The sequence below is a fragment of the Castor canadensis genome, chromosome 7 (assembly GCF_047511655.1).
Source record: "Castor canadensis chromosome 7, mCasCan1.hap1v2, whole genome shotgun sequence".
NCBI lineage: Eukaryota > Metazoa > Chordata > Mammalia > Rodentia > Castoridae > Castor > Castor canadensis.
In genome coordinates, this window is record NC_133392.1 from 104,898,481 (window position 1) to 104,925,486 (window position 27,006).

The window sequence follows — 27,006 nt, forward strand, 5'->3', positions numbered from 1 at the left end:
CTGTTCTCCAGTTTTGAAAAAAGGCATTTTTGTTTAAGATAGCTGTCTTTTCTTCTTTCTTGATGACTTCTGGTTTAATCATGTTTATTACATTTTGCTATTTCTTTCGATTTTGATCTCCTAAGTGATTTGTTGTGAAGCATTTGTTTCCTTTTGTGTTTTTCAAAAGTGTATTTCAAGATTTTTGTGTTGGAAATTTTCTTCAAGTCCTCCTGTGTAATTAACTGATCATATCATTTTCACTTTAAAAAAATAGTATTAAGTATTAGGGGGCTGGTTGTAGAGCCCCTGCCTAGCAAATATGAGGCCTGAGTTCAACCCCTATACCACCAAAAAGATCTCATCTTTGTGGAAAATATATTTTGTAGTTCCAGGCTATTTCCTGACTCCATGGAGGAGTTAGGTCGTCTATGATTATTCTGTTATTAAAAAGGAGTTTTCAATTTAAAAAATATTTCACTTTTCATTGTTTCTTTCTTATTTACCTTTCACATCTCAGAGCAGGAAGATGTTAGCACAAAATTACAAAATAATGGATTATTTTATTCATCTTACCTACAATAGAATTCACTGAAAAAAACTAAAAGAAAATGTAGAAGGGCACTGAGAAAAGTAAGTTCTATCTTTTTTAATTGTATAAATTGAAAATAGCTAGGAGTCAACTATGAATAGCTCTCAAGTACAAATACGTGAGCATGATGAATCACAAGTAAAAGAAATAAGTTTATTTCTCTTTCTGGTCTCCGTAATAAGGGTCTCTTAAACGTTTGAATAAAAGTACAAATAAGGTACTGTGTATCTGCTTAAGATATTATCTAATATCTTTGGGTGATAGTAATCTTATAGAATTTTAACAGTGAATGTAATGAACACAAGGTTAGAATGGAATTGTGCACAATGTGCCCTACAAAGCACCTCAGTGAAAGTCCTGTCCTAGAAGTCTGACCTCATCTGACCTGACCAGAATGGTTGAGCAGTTATGTTCCCCTCTATAAGCCACTTTGCAGCACGTGCACCATGAGAGGCTGGGGGACGGGGTTTACACACTGAATCATCTTCTAAGTGTTAATGGAGGGATACCAAATAGCTGCAGATAAACTTCATAAGCCCTAATGAACATAATGGTGCCTTCTCAGGCTGGGAGGAACAATGCCTAGAACATGGTTAATTTTATGTGTCAACTGTTGTTTTTCCAAACACCAGACTAGATGCTGCTGTAAAAATAAAGGAGATTAACCTCTGTAATGTGAGGAGGCTTTATCCAAGACCTTAAGAGTGAAGAGTGAGACTTCCTTAAGCCTCCAAACTGCAACATATAAATCCTGCCTGTATTCTAGTTTGCTGTTCTGCTCTTTAATTTGGCAATAACTGTTAGTTATTAGAATCTGCAGTTTACCAGTCTGCTGCCCAGGGATTTCACATTTGTCAGACCTCTGGATTTCATGAGCGTGTGTGCACACATGCAAACATAAACACACACACACACACACACACACACACACCCTATTAGTTCTGCTACGCTATCTGGAGAGCCTGACTAACACGGAAGTAGTTACTCAGCACTCCTAGCAGCCGAGACGACACTGAATATACTGACAATGGCCAGACCATAAGTAAGAAAATAGAACTTTGATCCACCTGTCCAGGAAATTGACCCCGTTATCTACAATAAACCGTGCAGAAAGTCAGCCTGTTGTAAGCCCTACTTGAAAGGAATCTAGATTGCTATCTCTAGTGATAATCCAGAAGACTAAACAACTTAGGTAACAATTGGCCTTAGATGGCCAGGATTTGTAACTAGACAGCTTGCCTAAGTTTTGTACCTGCTTCCAATTTAAGACCAACCAGAGAAAGACTGTTATGCAAGCCTAGCCATTCATATCATATGCCTGCTTCTAGTTAGTTCCCCTCCACCTTCCCCATGTCAACAGCCTCCACTCAGGCACACCTGAAGCATTCTCGTTTTCTACTCTAGAGCTTTCCCACTCCTTTGCCTGTCTTTAAGTGACTTGTGAAAACACAAGTCATAGTGGCTGACACTCTGGCTATCACAAGCTCTGATAAATAACCTTTACTTTTTTCATTTGGTTGGCCTTTGTTTATTTCCTCAGCCGCAAGGTCTTGAGATGGCAAGAAATCAGGTCTGCCAGAATACAGTAAGATAAGACCTGCCTCAAAATGCTGCTGCCTCAACAGACAAAAATTATAGACTCTCTATGTATAATAATTCAGAATGTAGACAATACATAAGAATATGTGTTCTCATGCATTCCTACCCAGCACTAAGATTCATCAGCTTCTGATATCCTAAAAATTCTAAGATTTGAGACCAATATTCAGTTAAGTTTATAAAAATTAATGTAAGAGGCAGAGAAGACCTCTAAGAGCAGTCATTGGAGATTGAAAGAGACCCACCAAGATATAGGATTATCACAATGGGGGCTGGAGGCATGGCTCAAGTGGTAGCATGCTTTTCCAGGAAGCATAAGGCCTTGTGTTCAAACCCAGTATCACTGGAAAAATAAAAACCCTTAGATCAAGAAATGTCACAATGAGATACATTTGATAATTAGATTTATTAAAAAAAAAAAACGAAGTAATAGGTAGAATCTTAAATCAATAGAATTTCATAATAATCTTTTCAATTATTTGAAATTTTGGCTTATGATAATTAAATGTAAACCACTGCTTTGAATAATTTTTTTCACTATGCAAAAATCACACTTGATTAAAGACATTCATTTAATCATTTAACTTCACAAAACATCAAAAATGAATTATCATTATATTGTAAACATCATCAAAATAAATCTTAGGTGATGAAAACAAGAACATGATCCCAAAAAGCAGCACGAATCTCACCTCCTTCAGAGGCAAATGTATAACAAAAAAACATCAACAGCATTGATCTGTCAGTTATAATAACATATACAGAAAACTGTTTTTAACAGGGAAGATTCCTGGAAGGTTGCAGTTGTGAACAGTAATAAGGTGCCTTAAATTTTTCACTTGAAAATTCTGCAAAGGCTCATTAATGGTGCCATCAATAATTTGGAAGAGTCAAGCTTCTCAGTAAAGCAGCTTCTAATAGCAGTTCTGGAATGCTAGTTGTGATTTCCACTTGAAGGGTGCTATATTCACAGTACAACAAGAAGAACATGTTATTAAACCTATGAGCAGAGACCATCCCCCCAAGAAGTCTCTTCTGAATACTTCCACCCTTTAAGTCTGCTTTTAGAGTTTCCTCCACATTTATCTACCATGTCTATTGCAGGAAAGTAAAACCTTTATAAGTCACAGTGAGGATAGTCTTTGTAAATGTAATGACCCCAAGATTAAACACACACACGCACACACTCACACACAACTTACTGCTGCCTTTAGAGCTTGTTCTAGATCTTCCAGCAGGTCTTTTTCATCCTCTAATCCCACAGAGAGTCGAATCAAGGTGTCACTAATTCCAAGGATATCTCTGTCATTCTTTGGCACTGATGCATGGGTCATGACTGCCCTGAAGAAGATATAAGTAAATTTGTACCATTATATTGTGATGTTGAAGGTGTATTTCTGTCTCATATGTTGCAATTACCTTTAGTTTTCTTCTGCTCCAAATATCAAAGTTTCTATGCCCTTATAATTTTTCACAGGTAAAAAATGAGGAATTATCAGCCAGATTTTGGCCCTTCTAAGGTAGATCAGGAAAGACAACCTAAGACCACTATTAGTCATTGAGCATCAGCAACTCCAACTTATAACCCATGACACAGAAGCCTTGAAGAATTTCCCAGCCTAGAAACTCATCACTATCAATATGCATAAAAGTACACATCTATTATATATCAGGCACTAGAGTAAGAATTTTTTTTTTTTTTTTTTTTTGGCAGTACTAGGGTTTGAACTCAAACTTTCTAGGCAGGTGCTGTACCAGTTGAGCCACTCCACCAGCCCTGTGTTGGGTATTTTCTGAGATAGGATCTCACAAACTATTTGCCAAGGCTGGCTTTGAACTGTGATCCTCCTGATCTCTGCCACCAGAGTAGCTAGGATTGCAGGTGTGAGCCACCGGCGCCTGGCCTACAGTTAAGAACTAAGAAACCAAGAACTGTGAGATATTTTCTCTTCCTTGGATAACAAAGCAATAGCTAAAGACTATGACAATTTCCAAAACAGAATAACCAAACAAGTGTGGACAAAAGGATTGTCAGAGTTCGAAGAAGGAGAAACCTTTCTGGATTGCGATGCCTCGGAGGAAAGACTTAAGTCTTACTTAGCCCCAGTGTGTTCACAGCCACCAATACTCTTCATTTCCTCACACACCATAAGTGAAATTAATGCCTAAGCTGCTTTCTCATCTCATTTCAGACTCACAGAAAAAACCTGCAGTTATCGACTGAAAAAATGAATGGATATTTGTTTCATCGCTGTAATGGAGTTTTTACACACAAACATCCTCCTTAAAATGTTCTGCCTTGGCAGCCTCTTAATTCCTTAAAGGAGAGAATACATGTAGAAATAAGAACTCAGGCCTCAGAGACCAATAAATTTGGGTACGAATCTTATTTCCTCCACACATGGGTTTGTCGCCTTGTAAAAGTTACCTGTCCTGAGTCTATTTCCTTATCTGAAATAATAACAGGTAGCACCTACTGTGTGTTTACCTTGAGCCAAGTACTCTGCTAGGTGACTTGTTCGCACTTTTTAATTGTTTAAAAACTTGATAAAAATTGGATATAACTTCTTTTTAAAAAAATTCTCACAGGCATAAATTGAAGGAAGGAAGGAGGGAGTTAGGGAGTGTGGGAAGGAAAGGAGGAAGGAAGGAAAGAAGGGAGGGAGGGAGAAGGGAAAGAAAGAGAGACATGCTGATTTGTGGTCAAGAACTACTGGCGCCTGCCTAGCAAGCACAAGACCCTCACTCCAAACCTTAATACCACAAAAAAAAAAGAAGAAGCAAAGAAAGGAAACATGTAAAGCAGTTACAAGTACCTGGAATGTAGCAGATACCTAATAAAAAATAATAATTCGTAGTAGTAAATACTTATTTTGCCTTACTAGCAGTAACTATCAAAGGCATTAGCTTAGGGACTCCTCCCCCACTCCCCTCACCCCCCCCCCGCCATGTTCTCAAATCAATCATAAAAGCTGGGAAATTGAGATTTACAAGGATATATAACTTTTCTAGTCCAGAAGACTTAACCCAGTACCTTGGCTTCACTTGCTCTCTTCCTTATTGCAATGCTGCTGCAATGGTGGCAGAGATGGAAAAGAAAGAATGAAGGGTAACAGAACAGACAAGCCAGACCTAAATCTACCTGTCCACTGACTTTGGGGTTAGTCTAAGCAGGATGTCTCAAGGCCAAGCAACTTTAATCCAAATCCCTAAATAAATCAGGAGACATCTACTTTTAAGGAGGAAGCTTTAAAGCAATACACATTTCATTACTGTGAAAAATTAAACAATTTCATATGCCGAGTGTGCCCTCTTGTGCATCCTGACTTACTAGCAAGCATCTTCTTGAAAGTCTATCAAAAGCTGTGTTATATGGATTGTTTCAAATCATTATTTAGATGTCATTTTTTCTGTGAGATTGTCTGACTCTCTCTACAACTATGGGCTTTGAGAAGGCAGGAAATATGGCTAAACTTTGGTAATCCCTGACATCTCAGTACAATCCTTCTAAGATATAGTCATTCCAGAAATGTATATGAAAATTAAAACACAAAAATCATATCATGTGCATTTGGAACAGTTGAAAATTATTACCTAATCATGCTGGCTTATCTTGATAATAACTACAATATGTAGTCATAGCAACATACACAAAGGGCACAATACAGCTCAAAATGCTTGATAGGACAGATAATCAGTAAATGATAATCAGTGCTTTAATTATTAATCCCATTTTATGGATGAAAAAAAGTGAAGTTTAAAGGTACATAATTGACAGAAACATATCAAATCCACATCTGGCCTCCTTTTACCTCCACTCACTATTTTCAATGCAAAGCCTGAAGAGTAAATTTGTCATAAAGTACTCTGCATGACATTTCAGTAAATTGACTAAACTTTCTGGACTTCCTTTCCTCGTCTATAAAGTAAGCTGTTGGACTGCATGATCTTAGGCTGCTGCCTATTCTAATACCCTCTGGTGTTTTACTGAACAGATGAACTGGTTAGGTTAAGTACTGGGCAGTCTGGAATACCAACTTTGGCTGTATCTTGCAGACAACATGGAGCCTGAAATGCTTATCCTATAAAGAAAATAAACAGACTTGACAGTATCTAGTAGTGCTTTCTCTGACAACCAAGGGCATGAAGGAATTTCAGGTATACATTCTCTTCTTTCCCAAGGAGCTTTGATAACAGCTTTTCCAGGACAAAATCTCCAGCCTCCCTTCCAAGGCCAGGTGAGGTAGAACAGGTAGCACTGGGTCAAAGGTTAGAGATCCTAGAATATAATTATTGCTGGAACTCTTCAAGGCAGAACAGGAAAGGAAGCAACATCTGGGAGGACACAACTTACTAACACATAGCCCACCATTAGATTTTACCAAGGTCTCCTCCTGACTGAATTACAGTCCATTCAGATTACTAAGTGCCATACTATTCTTATTGTTAAATATCTTCAATTATTTCCTTAATTTTGTCACATTCCATTTTCACACATCATTAAGAATGACATCAAGTGGAAGACACTGAGAGTTGCTGGAAGCCAGTGGCTCACGTCTATAATCCTAACTACTCAGGAGGCAGAGATCAGGAGGATTGCCGTTTGAAGCAACCCTGAGCAAACAGTTCTAGAGACCCTATGTCAAAAAAAGACTACCACAAAAAAGGACTAGTGCAGTGGCACAAGCAGTAAGAGCACCTGCCTAGCAAGCATGAGTCCTTGAGTTCAAACCCCAGTGCTGCCTCAAAAAAAAAAAAAAGACACTGTATGTTGATTGCAAAGGCACACACCCATAGTCCCAGCACTTGTGAGAGTGAAGTAGAAGAATCACTAGAGAGGAGTTTGGGAACAGCCTGGGCAACATAACAAGACCCCATTTCATTTCAAGGTAACAATAATAATAATAATCAATCAGTCAATATTGAGTAAAACAGAAATATACTCACGGAAGCTCAGCAAGACTTTCATATCCTCCCAAACTCTCAGCCAGAACAAATAACTGCCAGAGAAAACATAAATTTAGATCTTCCTAAAAATAAAAATACAAAAATCTTGAAAGTAAATGTTTTCAATGAGATGGTCGTGATGGACTGGTGGTGTGGCTCAAGTGGTAGAGCACCTGCCTAGCAAGTAAGTGTGAGGCCCTGAGTTCAAACCCCGGTACTGCCAAAAAAAAGAAAGAAAAGAAAAAGAAATGAGGTGGCTGTGGCATAGAGGGGAGGGAGAACTGTGGCAATTACGTAAAAACTCAACATGAGCAAGAAACTCAGAGAAAAACCGGGCACCAGTGTAACAGGATTATGCCCGCAATCCCAGCTAGAGAACGGGAGAATTGGGGTTTGAAGCCTGCCCTAGCAAATAGTTCAGGAGACCCTATCTTGAAAAAACCCATCACAAAAAAAAAGGCTGGTGGAGTAGTTCAAGGTGAAAGCCCTCAGTACAAACCCTAGTACAAGAAAAAAAACAAAAAAAAAACCAGAAAAAAAAATGAGAAGAAAGTCTCTAACAATGATTTCACCAATTGGACATGCTATTTTTGAATACTTAAAACCTGAAAAGCTGTCCAAGGTGAATCTCCTATAGCATCCTAAGTTGGCCCTATACTTAAATATCTACCACATTTACCAAGCTGTATACACTTGCTAATATGCACCACTTATTAAATTAATATATCCATTTTACTCCCTAGTGGAGTAGGGGGAAAAAACCTCAGCTTTTGTATTTAGTTTTTGCTATGGCTTGTCTCACAGAGGTTTGTGGGCTGGAACCTTAGTCTCCTGTGTGACGGTGTTGGGGTAGTAGAATCCTTAAGAGGCAGGACCCAGAGGAAGGTAATTAGGTCACTGAAGCACTTCTCTCATGAATGGATTATGCTGACTCTGGGGAGTAAGTCAGGTTTCATGAGACTGGATTAGTACCCGAGAAAGCAGGCTGCTATATAGAGTGAGCATAGCTGCCTCCAGTCTCTTGGCAACTTGTTCACCTTGTGCCCTTTCTGCATGCATCTAGTTCCCATTCTGCTTCTCTGCCATGTTGTAATGTAGATAGGGAACCTCACCAGGATTCCACTGCCATGCTGTTTGGACCCTGTATATACCAGAATTGTGGGCCAAGTATCCTCTTTCTAAGTCACCCAGTGCTGTGATGGTTTGAATGTGGTTTGCCCACCCAAAGCTTCATGTGTTGGAGGCTTAATCTTCAGTTTAATGGTGGGGCCTTTAAAGGTGAGACCTAAGGAGAGGTTGTTAGGTTACTGAGGGTACTACTAACCCAGGCAGTCCTCTGAGTTAGTTCTCATGACAGCAAATTGTTTTAAGAGCAAAGCTGACTTCTGAATCACTCTCTGCCTTCCTGTATGGTGTTGTGATCTCTCACTCCCCAAATGGATGGGCCACCTGATCTTATACTTTCAAAACTGTGAGCTAAATAAACTTCTTTTCTTTATAAAGTAGCCCACCTCAGGTATTCCATGATAGGATTGAAAAAAAGGCTAACCTACCAAATCTCAGGCATTTTGCTGCAACAACACAAACGGACTAAGCTAATGTTACAATATCATAGAATTTCACAACTTTTTTTTTTTATACGGGTTGTTCCTATTTTCCCCAGACTAGCCTAAAAGTCATGGTCTGAAGTAATCCTCCTACCTCAGTCTTCCAAATAGCTAGGATTACAAGTATGTGTCACCATCCATGCTTGGCTTAATTTTATAAAATGTTCTAAAAATTACTCTCATAACTATATTAAATTAATACCATCTTTCTAAGTTTAGAGACAGAGCTGAGCCACCAGAGGAACTGTGACTAATCTGGCTGCAATCTGTTCATTATAGCTGAATCATATGATTCAAATTCTACTCCATGAGGTCAAGGTCAGCACAGTGTGTAGAGTTAAATGAGCCTCTCCTTTGGGGCTAATGAGAGCTTCCTGCCTTCTGAAAATTAGACAAAGGCCTTCTCTTCCTCTTGCCCTATGCATCTTCTTCCCTCCAGCCTTGGCGGTGCAGGGGTTAGAAAGCCATTCATAGAAAAGACTTCAAAACAATCTGTGCACCAGCTTCACATGACTTTAAGGTTTCACATAGTAGTCCACTTCAAAAGTATTAGCTTTTAAGTAAATTTGAAAACCAATGCATTAGACTTGTCTCTCTCCAACTGAATGTAAGGTGTGGGAAGTTAAGAAATGGACCCATTCAGATGTCTGCTACTAAGCCCCTATTGCTTTGCATCATTTTCAACCCAATGCTTTCACAATGAAGTTTATGAATTTATGGCCTGCAGGCACAAAATCTAAAGTGAGAGATAATGAACAGGTGTAAGGAGGTCTTACCTCTACAATTTAAAAACCTGTTTGGAAAGGTTACCTTTAGGTTCTTGAGGAAGGTCTCAGCATGTTGAAGAGTGCCCTTAATATAAAAGCTGATCATCCCTGGGCAGCCTGTGCACTGACGCTTGGCCAGCTCATGCTGAGGATGAGAGGTCAGCCCTGTAATCAGAAGGCATAATAAAAGACTTGGAGTCAAACATGCTATTTTGGGGGGGAAATTCACTGTCCACTTAAGTAAACTACACAGAAGCCCAACAATGAGGGAAATGCTGCATTCACATCTCACTATTGTTCTGGTCCCTGCCTGCCTCTCCATTTTATATTGGCAAATATATCTTTTCTACCCATTCCATGCTCGGGCCATCCCAGCTTTCTTATACCAGCAATCCTGTGCTCCCTTTCATCTCAGAATCTTTGCACATGCTATCACTTTAAGTACATCCTTCTGTAATTTCTTGTGTAATATGTCTTGTCCACCAGACTATCTCCATGAGAACAAATTTACTTCTTTTGTTAATACTGGATCCTAATTCCTAGTGAAAATCATGGCTTGTAGTTGGTAATTAATAAACATTTGTTGAGTGAGCCCATGCCCTTTTAACATATGCTATCTATTCTTCAGGGCACAATTGTAAACCCTTCTCCCTCTCTCCATCAAAGATATTTGTCAGCCAACAGCTCTTGGCTTATCTAATTTCCTTGAGGACAAAATCTTCACTATCCTACATAACCAAACTACATGACTAGATACCTCAAGAGGATCTAAAAAACAAACAAACAAAAGAAACTCAGCCACCACAGCTAACTCCACATGTGCATTTCTAGATGCTGAAAGGTGTGAAGCAATTGAAAAAAACAAAGTTAGAACACCTTGGGGAAAATTTGGTGCCTAAGTGTCAAGTCTCAGTGTGACAAACCTGCATCAGATTAAAGATAGAACTAGTGCTGAAAAGAGTATGAACAAATAAGGGTACAATACTGCAATACTGGAATGAGAGTGTACAAATCTTAACGCTAAAGACCAACACAGAAACCCCTAGCATATTAAACTAATTTCTTTTGCTGCTGTTGTTCTCACTTTCATTTTTGTTTATGTTGAGACAAGGTCTTGTTATGTAGCCCAAACTGGCCTCAAACTCACAATCCTCTTGCCTCCACCTCCTGAACACTAGGATTACAGGTGTGCACCACCATTTGTAGCCAAGACTCATTTCTTAACACTCAAGCATCCACTAAACTGTAGGAATCCCAAAGTCAAGATCGTGTATCTGCTTTACACCAGACCTACCACAGAGCTGATATGGCAGTGTTCAACAATAAGTAAAATGGGTGCTGGTGGATCATATCTGTTATCCTGCTACTCAGGAAGCAGAGATCCAGAGATCGGTTCAAAAATACCCAATGCCAAACAGGGCTAGTGAAGTGCCTCAAGCTGTAGAGCACCTGCCTAACAAGCAGGAGGCCCTGAATTCAAGCAGCAGTACTACCAAAAAAACAAAAAATAAATAATAAATAACACAAGAATACATGAAAGTTCATAATTACAAATAAACTTTACATAAGCAAAATGCTCAGGATAACCTTAAAGTCTTGGTCTGAGCATATCTTCTTAGAAATCAGATGAACATACCAGGATAAATAACCTTTTCCACCCGGGGATTAGATTCCAGGAACTGGGCAACTGCCATTCCGTTTTTGAAATGCTTCTCCATTCGGATATGTAGAGTCTTCAGACCTCGATTGCACAGGTAGCAGTCAACAGGAGACGGAACCGCTCCAAGAGCTGGAAAATGAACACATCTTGGGGTAGTCTGAAGGTGGAGTGAGGCCCATCATTATAGTGACTGTCAGAAGCTAGCTACAAAACTCAACATTGAGTTTTACGGGAGAACCTGATATAACAAACCAAGCATGAAAATGAAACATAAAATATATTTAAGAGAATTGTGCATTAAAGTAAGATGGTAAATGTGTACACTTTAGTTTAAACAAGTAAAAACACAGAAATATTAACTTTTCAAATATGAAGACAGTCCTTTATGATTTTTAATGACATTATACTATGCATAGTTAAACCTTGCATTTCTTTGAAAAATTACTATAATATACAGAGAAAAATAGCAGTTCAATGACATTAATGACTGAACACTCTAACATTCTATTTAACCTTCATTTAAAGCACCTGATGATTTCGCTTGCACCAGGACACACACCTCAGTCCTACTTTTTATAACTGAAAAGCCATTTATCAAGCAGTAAATTGGCTTCTCCAAGAAGGACATTTTTACTCCTAATTGTGTTTTTATCTTATCTGTCAAATTGCAATGGTTAAGTCCTTATCCCATACTTGAGATAAACATAAACAGGAAATGGTGTCAAGGTATCTGTTGAAAACTATAAATTGAGACTGCTGGAGTGGCTCAAGTGGTTGAGTGTCTCTGAACAAGTGTGAGGCCCTGCATTCAAACCCCAGTACCACCCATAAAAAAAGAAAAAAAAAAAAAAAAAATCACACTTTTAAGTTATATTCTATTTAAAATTGACGGACTGGGATGTAGCTCGGTGGTACACCGCTTGCCTAGCATGCATGAGGTCCTGGGTTCAATCCCAGCACCAAAAAGGAAAAGACAAAAAAAAAAAAAAAAAAAAGAAAAAATTGACCACAATTCCAGGTACAAAAGGTATAGTATATGAAACTCAACATTTCAAATGTTTCCTTGGGTCATGTCTAAAAGCTTTGCTATACTATAACATTTTTATAAGCATTTTTTCTACTTCCCTCTAACAATCAGAATTTTTTTTCTCTCTAAACATTTTAGAACATTTTGTGCAAATACAAACAAATATCAAATAGACCCACTGGTGCATACAACGAAATCTGAGCTTTTTAATACTTACAATTCTGCAAGAAACGAAGCCTGCTATGGAGGTCTTCAGAATTAACAGACACTAAGCCCATTACAACATCACTGTGGCCTAAAACAAAGCAAAAAATATTAATGACTGGTAGAGCACTTGCCTAGTATGCATAAGGCCCTGGGGTTTGATCGCCAGGACCCAAGAATAAATTCATTAATTTATTAAATAAAATTAATCAATTAACATTAAAAACTATGTTCATTTCTCATGTCATAATTTTCAAAATATAACTTTTGGTGGGTGGAGGGAGGAGGGAAGCAAAGAAAAAGGCCTATAGAATAAGTTTAGGGACACTTTATTCAGTTTGACAGGAACAATCCTATAAAGTAAAAAATCCTATAAAAACTAAAGGTTACTTTGCAAGCTGCCAGCAGAATAAGATCATAACCTTTTATAGTAAATTTGAATCTTTTTCTCATGAATCACAAACATCATTTTGTCCATCATAAATGAAATCCTGTATTTAATCAAAGCATATTTTTTAGATTTCTACGTGAGTCATAGACAAAGCCTATATAACAATAGAAGAAAAGGAACTAAAGTGTCAAGTATTTTATTTTACCTATCCATGGAAAAGAACAAAGTGAAGACTGTGCATATCTTACCATTCATATATTTTGTTGCAGAATACATACAAATATCAGCTCCCAGAGCCAAAGGCCGCTGAAAGAAATGAAAGCTTTTTGTTAAAAATGAGAAATCATTTGAAAATATGCTTCATCATCTGTCTATTTACAGTTGTTAATTCCATTCCCTTTCTACTCAAAACTAGCTTTGCAATAGTATCTACAAGTTCAAATTTTCAAAGATCTCTGATGCTATCTTCCCCTGGACCCCCACCCATCAAATACACATTAAAATAAAAATTACTGGACCCAGGGTGGAATCTGAAGTCACAAGTTCCATGAAAATAGCAGTCAGACCCAGATCAACAGATCTCCTGAATCTGTTTCTTTATAGCAGTTTGCTGATTGGCCCCTAAACTTGTTATCTACAGCAGAAACATAGGCATTTTTATGACTCATTAAACACATAAAATAGTTTGTGTAACATTCAGTAATTTTTTTATTTTTTTGGCCGGTACTGGAGTTTGAACTCTAGTCCTTGCACTTGCAAGGCATGCACTCTACCACTTCAGCCACACCTCCAGGCTCTCTGCTTAGATTTTTGTTCATTAAAACCTTATGGGGGCCTAGAGTCATACCACCCCGAACACCCCATATCCTCCAATCTCGGAAGCTAAGCAAGGCCAGGCCTGGTTAACACTTGGAGGGGAGACTGCCAGAGAGCTTCAAGTGCAGTAGGTTTTTTAAATCAAAATTAAATTAAGTTAAAACACAAAAACAACCTTATGAGGTATACTGTGAGCACAGACTTAGTTTGTTATCTTCAAAGCTAATTACTCTTTTAATGTAGTAGTTATGACAAGTACAAAGTCACTTATATACAAGTTTGCTTGAATTGCTTTCTCCTGTGTAATTTTGCTAAAATGTCCTTTTTTTTTTTTTTAATTAAGATAGGTTCTTGCTACATAGCCTAAGCGTACCTCAAACTTGTGTTCCTCCTGCCTCCACCTCTCAAATGCTGGATTGCAGGCATGATCATCACATGTGGCTATAAATGTCTTTGTTTATGGTGAGAGTTAAAGTCATGATCAGCTTATCCACTAAACAGTATACTAGCAACACCTTCCCGTGTACATTGACATAACAGTGTATATACACATCTTGGTATCACCAGAGCCATTTGGTGTTTGGAAGGCATTAGTGTGGGTGCTGTGGGACCTTTCTATTGAGGGTGATTAAAAATAGGATGTAAGTTATTACCAAAGCACTCTGCTTGTGCTTGTTCATTTCTAGCACTAACATTCTGCAAACTCCCTGGCCAAAAGAGAAGGAAAAATAAAAGCCAATCCCTAACATCTGTTGATCTCATTATGTCCCAAGAACCATGCTAAATACTTTATACAACACAAAATAATTTACATAACTCAATAAAATCAGTTATCTTGTAGGACGTTGTGGTACATGCCTATATCTCAATACTCAGGAGTAGGAGGCAGGAGGATCAAAAGTTCAAGGCCAGCCTGGGCTACATAGCTAAACATGTCTCAAAAAACCAAAACCAAAAAAAAAAAAAAAAGCCAGTAAGAACCAAGGCTCACACTCAGGCTGCCTGAATCCAGAGGTGCTATTCTGTAGTCTGAAACTTACACTGGTGTATTCATTTTGTTTTTTGTGGGACTTATGGAAGATCCAGAGGACAAAAGGCAGAAAAGCAAGAGAATATATTCATATATTCAATTTTGGTGAAGGTAAGGCAATGAGAGGACCTTTCCAGGGGGAGATTTGCTTTGTGATCAATACATATTGCTTTCTCAGGATACTGTACTTCTGATTAATCAACTAGAATTGATCCAAATTAAAATGCAACAAATTCCAATCACTGGCATGAGAAATGTCTGCAGAAAGGTAGAAAAACTGGACCTAGACAGGCATGGTGGAGCACACCTCTATAATCTCAGCACTTCAAGTGTGATATAGGAGGATCTCAAGTTCAAGGCCAATCTAGGCTACATAGTGAGTTCTAGGCCACCCTAGGCTAAAAAGTGAGACTGCTTCAAGAAAAAGAAAGAGAGGAAGAAAGAAAGAGAAAAAATGAACCTACAGGAGAGAAAGGGCCAGGCCTGATGGGTAACTAGGGCAAGGCCAGGCTAAAAAATTCCTGCAATCTCTTTGGGAATTTACACTATTCACTGCATTATAACTAAAGCTACCCTAAGCTGTGTTGACTAGCCTAATGTAAGTGGCATATGGACTGAGAGAAATGAATCCAAGACTGAAAATCACCTGAGACAAATAGATAATATGCAGTTACCACTAGGAAACAGATTGTTTTGCCTGACACAAAAAGCTGTCAGAGCTGCACCATGAACAAAAGGTAGATGGCCCACGAAGCTATCTGAATGTGATATAGCCAGTTAGTGAGTTTCAGGAAAGAAAAATAAAACGTGGTACTCCCTCAAATCAAACAGAGGAAGGTAAAGAACAGGTTTACACAAACTGCCCAGGAAACTGGCTGGTCACATGGAGGCAGCAGCCTGAGTCCACTTCAAGAGCCCAGAACAGAAGTGGGAAATGTAAACCAGTTGAACTTACAAACATCTGCCTAAACATTTTCTATAGAAAATGAGCTGGGTTCCAGGAACTCTGCAAGATAAAGAGGAACTACAGGAAGTGTACTAAGTATGACACAATATTAGAGGAAGAAAAAAGAACAAGGAGAAGGCAATTCCTCACAAGGAAAGGAAACACAAGTTACTCAGAGAAAAGGCAGGGAGAACACATGGAGAAAAGACACACAAGTCAGTTACAGATACCATAGACGCTCTACCAAAAAGAACAAAACTAAAAAGAGAAAGAAACAAGCGGTGGGCGGGAGAATGGAAAAGAACAGCCAGCTGTATGGAATGTCAGGCTAAGGGAAAAGAGAGAGTTTAAAAATTCATGGTCTGAATTTTTGTGTCCTCCCAAAATTCCTATGTTAAAACTGGTCTTAAACATCACATCAGTAAGAATAGTCTTTGGGAGGTGATGTGTTCATAAGGGCAGACTCCTTCATAAATGGAATTAGTGCCTTTACAACAGAGTACCAGAGAGCTGCCTGGGTTCTTCCACCTGTGCAGACACTGGGAGAAGTGCCATGGAGAAGCCAGAAAGTGGGTCCTCACAATACACTGAAACTGTTGGTACCATGATCTTGGACTTGGCCTCTAGAACTGTGAAAAATCATTTTCTGTTTATAAGACTCCAGGTTTACAACATTTTGTTTGGCAATACTGGGGTTTGAATGTATTTAGTTATAATAGCCCAAATGGCTAAGACAGGAGTTATAATGTAAAACAAATGAAGTAGAAACTTCTAATTCAAGTAAGTTAAAGATACAGAGGCTGTGGCATAGTCTATGTAGTGCTGAAGGGAAAAAAGAAACTAGAAAGAGAGAAGAAAGAAAAACTAATAGATGTGATATGTAATGAGATATCATGTCATTAAGTTTACCTCTTCCTTTTATTTTGAAGGTTTTAATCTGGCTAATGTATAATCTACATGAAAATACATGAGGTCTGAGTGAAAATATGACTATTTTATAACCAATGGATAAACATTTAAGTGCCTACTATGTGTAAAGCACTGGCAAATGCAATTATATAACATGGTCAATTTCTCTTTTTTTTTTTTTTTGGCAGTACTGGGGTTTTTTAACTCAGTGTCTCATGATTGCTAGGCAGGCACTTTACTGCTTGAGCCTCTCTGCCAGCCCTTTTTTTTGTATTGGGTATTTTTGAGATAGGGTCTCTCTTGGACTATTTGCCCACAGCTGGCATTGAACTGCAATCTTCCTCATCTCTGTCTCCCAAGCAGATAGAATTACAGGTGTGAGCCCCTGGCACCCAACTAATATGGTCAATTTCTTCTTGAGTTTACACATCCTAAAAGGACTAGAAAACTTTAATGTAGGCAAGACTTTACACAGATACCACACAAATGTTAATTTAGACTTGAAAAGATACAAACTAATAGTTTAAGAACATGTCCAAATTTAATAATTTGTCTCATCAATAATTGTGACTAAATTTCATGAGTTTGATGATTTTAATGTAACCTAGTCCTTTCCCAATTACATATACCTGTGTAGACTATTATAATCATACCAAAAAAACCCGTATCTTCATTTACCTGGAAATATGCTGACATAAAAGTGTTATCCACAACCAAAATAATGTCTCCATGCTTATGGACTGTATGTGCACAAGTTTCAATGTCAATCATCTTCAAGCAAGGGTTCGTGGGGGTTTCAACCCAAACAAGCTAAAATAATTTAATAAATAACAATAGTTTGTGAAAATGTACTGTGCAAACACACATCTCATAGTTAAACATACATCTCATATTTTGTAACAATCTAGGAGGCTTTTACATTAGATAATAAACATATGGACAATGAACTGGAAGGTTCAAGTCTGAATCCTCCATATTTCTGAGAGGCTGTAGCTAAGTAAATTACCCTCTGTCTTCCTCCAATTCCTAATCTGGAGTTGGTAATGCTTACCTTATAGAGTTGTTATAAGGATGAAAATGAGATAACATACATCTAAGCAAAAGAGTGCTAAGGCTAACTATTATAATTATTTTTTATAAAAAGGAGGCTTATTCCCAAAACATAATTTAATGTCTGGAAATTTTGTTCTGAAAGATAAATAATATAGATTGTTTAAGAATGTATCATAGGATTTTTCATTAGTCAGAATTATGCTTATGATGCCAAAAATATCTCCAATAGTTAAATAAACACCTAGGACTTGAAGAACAGCATGAGCTTTAGGCTGAAGGAGAGAAGTGACAGCCAGAACACCTGGTTGCAGCTCACTTAAGAGATCTCTCAAAAAGGGCTGATGGAGTGGCTCTGATAGTATACCTGTATACCTCCAACCCCACCACAATTTAGACACATAGTAGATACTCGATAGCTATTGAAAAAAAATAAAGAAAAGGAGGGAATTCTGTTTGTTAAACAAGATGCCAGTATATTGAATTGCACTATCCACAGATTTCTTTTTAAAGGGACAAATGATTCTTTTTTAATTAGCCATATAAATGGGCAAGAGATCTAATTTCTAATTTAATATACTTCCTACTTTAGAATTTCACTGTAAAAAAATATAAGGTAGTTAAATTTTTAATGCATTTTCTATAAAAATCTTGACTTATTCAAAGAACTATATAAATGATTCCTGGCTAAGAAATTATTACTCCTGCAGATAGTAAAAGAAAAACAAATAAAAATGAAAAATAAGCAAATTAAGTACAAAATAGTTTTCATGCAGACTTAAAAAACTGACTTGAAATGCCAAGCGTGGCATTTCAGAGGGAGAAAAAAAATCTATTAATTAAAGTCAGTAAAGAACCATTATATAAAATTCTCTGTACAAAACTTAATATATTCACAATTTGCTTTCCTGTCTAAGAAAGACTCCAACTAGTGTCTTTTCTTTCAAGAAAAATGAATAAGTTCCTTTGAAAACAAACCTTAATGAGCAAAAGCTCAGCCCTGTGTTATTCTGCAAAGAAATTATGTGAGAAAAGATTGTCATTTTTTTAGAATTCACTTGAACATAATCTTGGATATTTTTTAATTCTTAGCAAAAAGTTGAGAAAGGCTGACTTATAAAAGACACTGGTACTTTTACTCATGCAGAATTTAAATGAGGTCCCAAGAAAGAATATCACATCTTCCATTCACTCAGGCACAAAACACCTTCCGGTGGCATACAAGCTTCCCAGGACTGAGGCTAAAGACTGCTGGTGGCACATTGTCTACTTCTATTATTTGCAGCAGGATCCTTTAAGGCTCTGAAAAGGCCACTGTGCTTAGAGGCTGTAGTTTGGCAGAATTCCTTTCTATAATACAGTCTCTGTGATGGCCTGTTACCCATACTAGCTTGATAATGCAAGCTATCAAGAATTGTGTGCTCTTGAATAGAAAAAAAATTTTCTTGTGGTTTTGGGGATTGAACCCACAGCCTTACACACGCTAGGCAAGGAATCTACTACCATGTTACATCCCAAGTCCATGCACGGAAAATTTTAACACTACCACATATCCAGGTACTTAATGAAGCATTTCAATGCATTATCTCATTTAGTTTTCATAAGTACCTTTCTATGAAGCAGGTATGATTACCTTCATTTTACAAATAAAGAAAGACTACGGCTAAATAATTTGCACAAAATAAGACACTAACTATGATAAAGAATCATAATTTGAATTTCACCCCAGAATTCATATATAAATTTATAATCATTATGCTATAATGCCTGGAATATATCAGCCTATATTAATCATGTCAATGTTTCCAATGGCTTCTAATAAAATTTGTTATTCAGATTTAAATTATATCCTCTGGCAAACAGAAAGGATGAAAATAAGACAGCACAGAGAGGGCAGAACAAACTGAAAACTAGTCAGTTACCTTGGTTTCTGGTGTAATTGCTGCCTCTAGCAATTTGGTTTGGGAACAATCAACAAAAGAAATCTTTAATCCAAATTCACCTGCCACCTTCCTGAAGTACCTGTTCGTACCTAAGTTAGAGGAGAATCAGATAAAATGGAAAGAACATTGTGTGAAGAATGTTTGTTCTTTGTAAAATGAAAAACATTGTTTTTAAAATATAAGAAATTCTCAATCACCAATACAAGTGCAATTAAAAGCAATTTTAGTTTAGTTAAGTAATTTGGCTACCCAGTATAGTATAGAATAATAAGATTTAGACTTTAAAAGATCAAGAGTCAAATAAAACACATGTGATACTCATAACAAGTGACACAAAGCAGAAAACATTTCTCAAAACCCCAATCTCTACCCTTTAAACATTAAGAACATGCTCCCTGAATCACAATACCTTTTGTAACAAATCTAAAATAAATAAACCAGTGTCAAAAGAATGTTCAAAATAAACTTGATTATACTTTGGTAGCAGAAAATAACTGGTTATGGCCAGGCTCTGGTGGCTCATGCCTGTAATCCTAGCTACTCAGGAGGCAGAGATCAGTAGGATCATGGTTTGAAGCCAGCCCAAGCAAATAGTTTGAGAGACCCTCTCTAAAAAAAACCCTTCACAAAAAATGGCTGGGAGAGTGGCTTGCGGTGTAGGCTTTGAGTTTAAGCCCCAGTACCAAAAAAAAAAAAAAGAATTGTTAAAAAAAAAATCAATAATTTTCATGATTTTATACCTATGTTTGTAAGTTTTTATGATACAATAAAAGTTACTAAAGATTGAAGATTGCTATAACTTCAATTCAATGAACCATTATAAAAACTTAAACAAGTATGAAGCCATGAGTTCAAACCTCAGTCACACCAAAAAAAAAAAAAAGTAAAATACAAAGCAGAGTGCAGCTTTCTGACAGATAAAATGATGACCAAGAACAAATCCCTTTTTTCAGAGAAATTAGAGTTAACTTTTTGTTCAGATAGGAGATAGATAAGATGATAATATTCTAGAAGTCATATTTTGATTATTGGGAAACATTTGGAATTTATATGTACACTTACAAAATTCTTGGCTGTTGTTTTAGCACACACAAATCAGTTTTATTTAAAGGTGAGGATACAATGCAAATGAACTAATGCAGAAATTTTAAAGCGACAGAGGCCAATAGGAGAAGGGAACCAGGAACTAGAGAAAAGGTTAGTTCAAGAAGAATTAATTTAGAATGTAACACATATGTACAGGAAAGCAATGTGAGTCAACTCCCTGTATAGCTATCCTTATCTCAACTAGCAAAAACCCTTGGTCCTTCCTATTATTGCTTATACTCTCTCTTCAACAAAATTAGAGATAAGGGCAAAATAGTTTCTGCCTGGTAGCGAGGAGGTGGGGGGGGAAGGAGGGGGTAGGGAAAACGGAAGGGTGGGGGATGGGGGGAGAAATGACCCAAAGATTGTATGCACATATGAATAAAAGAAATTTTTAAAATAAATAAATAAAGGTGAGGACCAGCCAGTCTTCTCCCCACTCACCACTCACATAGCCAACATGTAAACTCTTAGGAATGGAAGTTCTTAAATTTGGATCCATGGATGGACTTCAAGAGGCTAATATGTGAGAACTCAAAGTTAAAATGCTAAACACTTGGTATAGTCTTAAGAACATGGTGGGGAAGGGGAATAGGCAGGAAAGGCTCCATAGCTGTCAAAAGATTTTCAGAGTACCTTGAAACCAAAATAAATAAATAAATAAATAAGGAGGGGGTGGGGATGGGTAGGGCTGAATTCTTTGGGAGTCACCTGCCTTACTATTCACCTCACAGCAGGTAAAAATTTTAAGCAACACTAAAACCCATTTTCCCTAAACACTATCTTCTCTAGAGCAGAATATGTCTAAAGGCTGATCAAGTCCAAATCCTATTCCAGCAGCTTTAAAACAATTCATATCAAACAATCTCTCTTATAAGCAGTTCCATAGCAGGAGCCCTAAGAATCTATGCTTCTCTTTTGCCAAGTCTGTGCCAGCATAGAGCTGCCTGTCACACCTGTGAGAGAAAATAAATGATCTATAATACTGGCATTGTTGATAATACAATTTAAAGCTCACTTTTATTATCTTTAAAATATCATCTGACGCAATATGAGTTAGAGAGTTACCTACCTCCATATACATCATCCATGCAAATAATATGGTCTCCTGCTTTTAAAAGATGGGTAATCGTCACAGTGGCTGCTAAACCCGAAGCAAAGGCCAAACCTAATATAAAAATCAAATTAGAATATGCCAAAAAGACAGACCCAAGGGATTAAAACAGAAAACCTACAGTATTTACTTGCATTAATTTATGTCCCTCTCTCCACTGATGGTCAGCCATCACTGTTGAGTTGCCAGAAGTCCCCTAATCAATGCCATGACAAAAGCCCACTTTCTACTTCAAGAATAACATATCCTTAATATATATGATATATGATGATAGATACATAAAACTCTTATTATCTATTCACTATTCTGCCCTTACTTAGTATCATCCCTATGAAAAAATACAAAGATAATAGTAATCCTCTTTCCTCATGAAATAAAAAAGATCCAAGGAGTTAAATCTTAACTTCTAAGAGCATAGTATCAAGGGTTGTTGACTTTTGCAAATAAACTTTAGTGCTATTCTTAGGCACAAGTTATTAAGTGAATGAACCAGAATATAAGAAAGTTTATAGTCTCATTAGTAGAGTTGTAAAATCAATTTTTATCTATTTATATCAATAGCTTCCAATGAAGAATGTAATCACACAAATACAAATAGTAAGTCCTGGCATTTTACCTGTATACATATTTATTTCTACAAGATGATTATTATACATATACATATTATACCATCTGAAAGACCTTAGGCAAAGAATTCAATGTTTTATTAAAACAAAAGCTTTATATAAGTAAATCATATTTCTTTCTAGTTCTGCACTCTGTGCCTCTGTGATGATCTCTATACAAGTAAAAAGGATTCTAGACTCTATGGGGAAGTGCAAGTCACCTACTGTGCTTAGCTCCATCCAGTGCTGCCACTGCTTTTTCCAAACAATTCCTAGTGGGATTTCCAGAACGGCTGTAGTCAAAACCCTGAAAAAAAGAAGAGTTCATCCTAACAGCTTTAAGTTTATTATCAGAGCCCTATTGAAGATATCTCCACAAGTATGGGTTCTTCCTACCATAATGGTTCTCTTAATCATGATGTCTTAACAACAGACAGAAGTGTGAGTGTTGTGGCTGTGGTGATAATGGAGAAGCTTTGAAGATGATCAAACTGGGTTAGAATTATGTATCTGCCACTTATGAGTGGGTACCAATAAGTAAATAACTCAACACTTTCAAGAGACCATCTCAATATCTATGGGAGGAGGGATATAGATATCTACTTCGTACAATTGTTGTCAGGATAAAATGAGATAAGGCATAAGTTCACTGCAAGTTTCATGATCCATGCTAACCACAAGGCAAGTGGCAATTTTTAATATTTGTACAGCATCATTACCATGTTAGATTCACCTATTGTCTGGAGACATTAGGAAAAGGGAATTAAATATACTGGGCATTGGTGGCTCATGCCTATAACCCTAGGTACCACGAAGGCAGAGATCAGGAAGATAGTGGTTTGAAGCCAGCCTGAGGCAAATCATTTGAGAGACCCTATCTTGAAAAACCCAATACAAAAAACAGGGCTCACAGAGTGGCTCAAGTGGTAGAGTGCCTCCTAGTCAGCCTAGCAAGTGTGAGGCCCTGAATTCAAATCCCAGAAACACCTAAAAAAAGAAAAGGGAATTATATGAGCCAACAGAATGACCTGGTTCTATCCTGTATTTCATTTCCTAAGAAATAAGAGATGCAAGTTCTATTTAGCATACAACAAGAAGTTATGAACAAACCCTACCAGCTCACTGTGGTTCAGATCTTAGGTCTACAAAAGAGACTCCAAAAAATGGAAGGTTATTCTTGTCAAAGCACCATCACACGATACTTTTTAAAAACTTTCTTTATCCTCCTATTCCAGTTATGGTACCATAGTATATATATTCATCTAGTCATTTTATTTAACCTCATGACCTGCTTTAAGTAAAGTAAAGCCAAATGTTATAGGACCTCAGAGGTGTCACAGTCAGAAGCCAAACCTAAGATGTGAATATCGATTAAAAGTCCAAACCGGAATAGTTTTAACAGGTTTCATTTTTCCATTTATATACATGTGTATACAATATATGGGAAGAAGGGAGATGAGGAAGAATGATGGAGGGGGTGAATTTGACAATGATATACTGTAAGAACTTGTGTAAATGTCACAATGCATCCCCAGTACAACAATAAAAAAAAAATACATACATAGATATCCAAAAAAAAAAAAAAAATCCAAACCAGGCACCACGTGGCTCACACCTGCAATCCTAGGTGCTTGGGAGGCTGAGAGCTGGAGGTCTGAGGCCAGCCCTGGCAAATAGTTCATGAGACCACATCTCCAAAATAACCAGAACAAGATGGACTGGGGGTGTGGCTCAAGTGGTAGAGTACTTACTTTCCTGAGTTCAAACCCCAGTCCCACACACACAAAAAAAATACATATAATTTTCTCCCCCTGGCTTATATAGCATGTAACATAACACAACCACTCCTTACATCTTTGTTTCTGATTTGGGAGCTCCCAGAATTACTAATAAAATCTTTTAAAAATTTCGTTGTGTTGATTCCTTGTTTTTGACAAACTGAGCAGACATATTTTATAGAGCTCCAGGAGTTCCTCATAACCTCCTTTCAGTCACCTGCAGCTGTACCCTCCAGGCCAAAAAAAAATAGCTTGGATTCATGGGCAGTAGCCATAGAAAGGAACCATATGCTTCCACAAATACTCACTTGTGGGAGAAGAAGCATATTTCAGTGGCAAATTGCCTCATCTACTCAATGGATTTTCAAATGGAACTAAAGAATTAGAGGCCTCTCTTTCAGCTCTTCAAATTCCCTTTAATGCTTTTAACTGATTATTTAAAGGCATAAAGCCGAATGAGGGTTTAAGCATCCCTGCTTGCCTTCTGAAAACATTTAATTATTAATATCATACCTGAATGGTTAACTTCTGGGCTAAATTTCAAAGCTTGGACTGCCACACATTCAGCAAACCTACACAAGGAACAAACTGCATGCTTGGAAGAAAGATTTTCTAGACATTTTTACTTCAAAGTACAATAGCTACCACTTGTAGAAGTGTCCTTAGAACTCAACCTCACAAACCAAAGGACTAAGTCTGTAAGAGTTTTCCCTTGTCTTAAATAACACAGAAAGTGATTTCATAATTAAAGTTTGGGACCTCTAAAGTTAATTTAACTAATTTCTTCGGAGCCCCAGTAACTTTTAAATACTCCAAAAATCATCTGGTGTACCACCAAAGAAAAAAAAAACTACATGATTATCAAAGACTACACACAGGCTTTTTTTTTTTTTTTTTGTATAAGTCTGGATCAGGTCTTTTTCTATAGAAAGTACAGAGTACCTGGCCTGCACTCTAACCAGGTTGTTGTGATGACCAAATGGAAATGTGTAAATGTGAACTCTGTGAAACACTAGCTTACCACTCAGTAATTATTATGCACCATTTAGCTTTACAAACATCAGCAACTTATGTGGCAGATACTCTTATTATCTCCATTTATGCAGGACTAATCTGAGGCTTGGATGGATAAAATAACTTCCTCAAGATTACCCAGCTCAGAAAAGAAGATGTCAGAATTCAAGCTGATGTCGTTTCACTACATGACTTGTGCTCTGAATCACTGAGCTACAATGCTTATGTGATGCAATGTGTTAAATTATTACCAGCACCTCAGAGTGGGATTCTAGAGGGTGTTTGGAACTCACCTCCATCAATGATGAGCCTTTATTTAGCTTTGTTATTCAGAATAGTTTTGTTGTTAGGAATAGATAAGTCACACATGATTTGTTTACATATGTATCTGGCACATTGTAGACACTCAACAATGACTAACTTGAATATGGCTCTTGGGAATGATCTTAATTCTAGTTATCATTTGTCTAAGCTGACTCCTTACAAAATCTTTAAACTTTTTGCTGCTAAGAATAATTCAAAGAAGTTATGACCTTCGTTTTTTAATTGAGATTTTGCCAAAATCACATGAATTTCAGTCCAAATCTACATGGCAAATTCAATAAACTGCCCCTTCCCGTCCTGCTTATCAAAAGAAATAGGATCACTGGGCCAACTGATACAAAGCATAAAGCAATGATTGCAGTGTAGAAACATCCTTTCAGGTGCCTTCCTAATACTCCTTATAAATCACTTGCATGCCTTGTTAATTTATAAGCCATCTCTCTTTTCCCGCCCAGCCTGCCTGGACAGCACCCAGACAGGCCCAGCTCACCGAATGCTGGCCGGGCGCCCCTTGCTTGAACGTGGTGGACAGTGAGATGGGAGGCACCATAGCCTGGGAGTTCCACTGCTCCGGTTCCTGGCCCGCATGGATGGCCTGCGTGGCGAAATGTTGGAAGCTAGGCAGGAACCCGTGCGAGGAGGCGTCTTGTTTCTGCATGCTGAACTGCGAAGGAAAGAGAAAGGTAAAAAACGAAAAAGAAGTAAGTAGGAAACCGGGGCGTCGGGGCTGGAGAGAGCAGAAGCACACTGGCTGAGTCAACCCGCTGCGCACAAAAAGCCAGCCACCGAGACTCTGAGGCTGAGACTTTATTAGCCACCAAGAGGCTTGTAATCACCGCGGGGCGGGGCCGCCACGGCCCAATGAGCGAAGGCCCCGATGCAGTCTCCGCTCCTCATTGGCTGGCAGCAGAGGCGTTGCCTGGAGCGTCTCCCACACCGTCCATCCCGTACTGAAAGTGAGGGGCAGCAGGAGTCTGTGCGTCCACGTGGTGTTGGTCCCTGCAGGAATCATTCCTGAATGCCAGCCTGGGGAAGCTGCCATGTGACTCCTGTGAACCACCCGGGTGTCTGTGTGACCTCAGGCCAGAGGTGTGCCCAAGACATGGAGAGAGGCTTGCTCGGTATTAAAACCTAGGACCTGCAAACAGGCCAAATAGCCTGTTCTTACAACAGCCTGTGCCCCTGACCCTCCCACCCTTTGTCCTGAGGGCAATGTTGAAAGACGCAAACGCTAGCGTGACGATTCTATAGGAAAACAGCCACATTTGCAACACATTCTCATTAATTGTAGGCAGGCTTCCTTGTAAGGTGCACTGAACTCTGTAATGCCCCCAGTGCTTACCACGGTTGAAACAGGAGTGAGGATCAAATTTTTAAGTACTGAGGACGCAGAACTATTGGCAGCTTTCTAAAAGCTACCCAAACTTGAGCTGTTTAGAACATCATTATCTTCTTTTGAAGTGCTCAGAGAAACTGCCTGATGAGAAAGATAATGTGGCTTTGAAAACTTCTTGAAACCTCAAAACCTCACACAAAATGCCTTCATTGTTACCCAATTAACAACAACAACCTTGCAGGAAAAAGGAAGCAGTCTAGTGTAACAATTTACCACTCACCT

At 37.9% G+C, this 27,006-nt stretch overlaps 1 protein-coding gene across 1 annotated transcript; it reads right to left on the bottom strand.

Moving 5' to 3' along the window:
• Nucleotides 1–2,585: 2,585 nt before the first annotated feature.
• On the bottom strand, nucleotides 2,586–26,187 carry LOC109696950 (cystathionine gamma-lyase). The gene is made up of 12 exons (XM_020180252.2): nucleotides 25,879–26,187; nucleotides 22,498–22,579; nucleotides 21,626–21,721; nucleotides 19,447–19,556; nucleotides 17,153–17,284; nucleotides 13,022–13,079; nucleotides 12,396–12,473; nucleotides 11,128–11,280; nucleotides 9,535–9,656; nucleotides 7,118–7,170; nucleotides 3,373–3,511; nucleotides 2,586–3,131 (listed from the first exon to the last, which is right to left on the bottom strand). Exons 1-12 carry the CDS (start codon nucleotides 26,044–26,046, stop codon nucleotides 3,105–3,107), a joined length of 1,218 nt encoding a protein of 405 aa, XP_020035841.2. The 5' UTR covers nucleotides 26,047–26,187; the 3' UTR covers nucleotides 2,586–3,104.
• Between the last annotated feature and the right edge of the window lie 819 nt (nucleotides 26,188–27,006).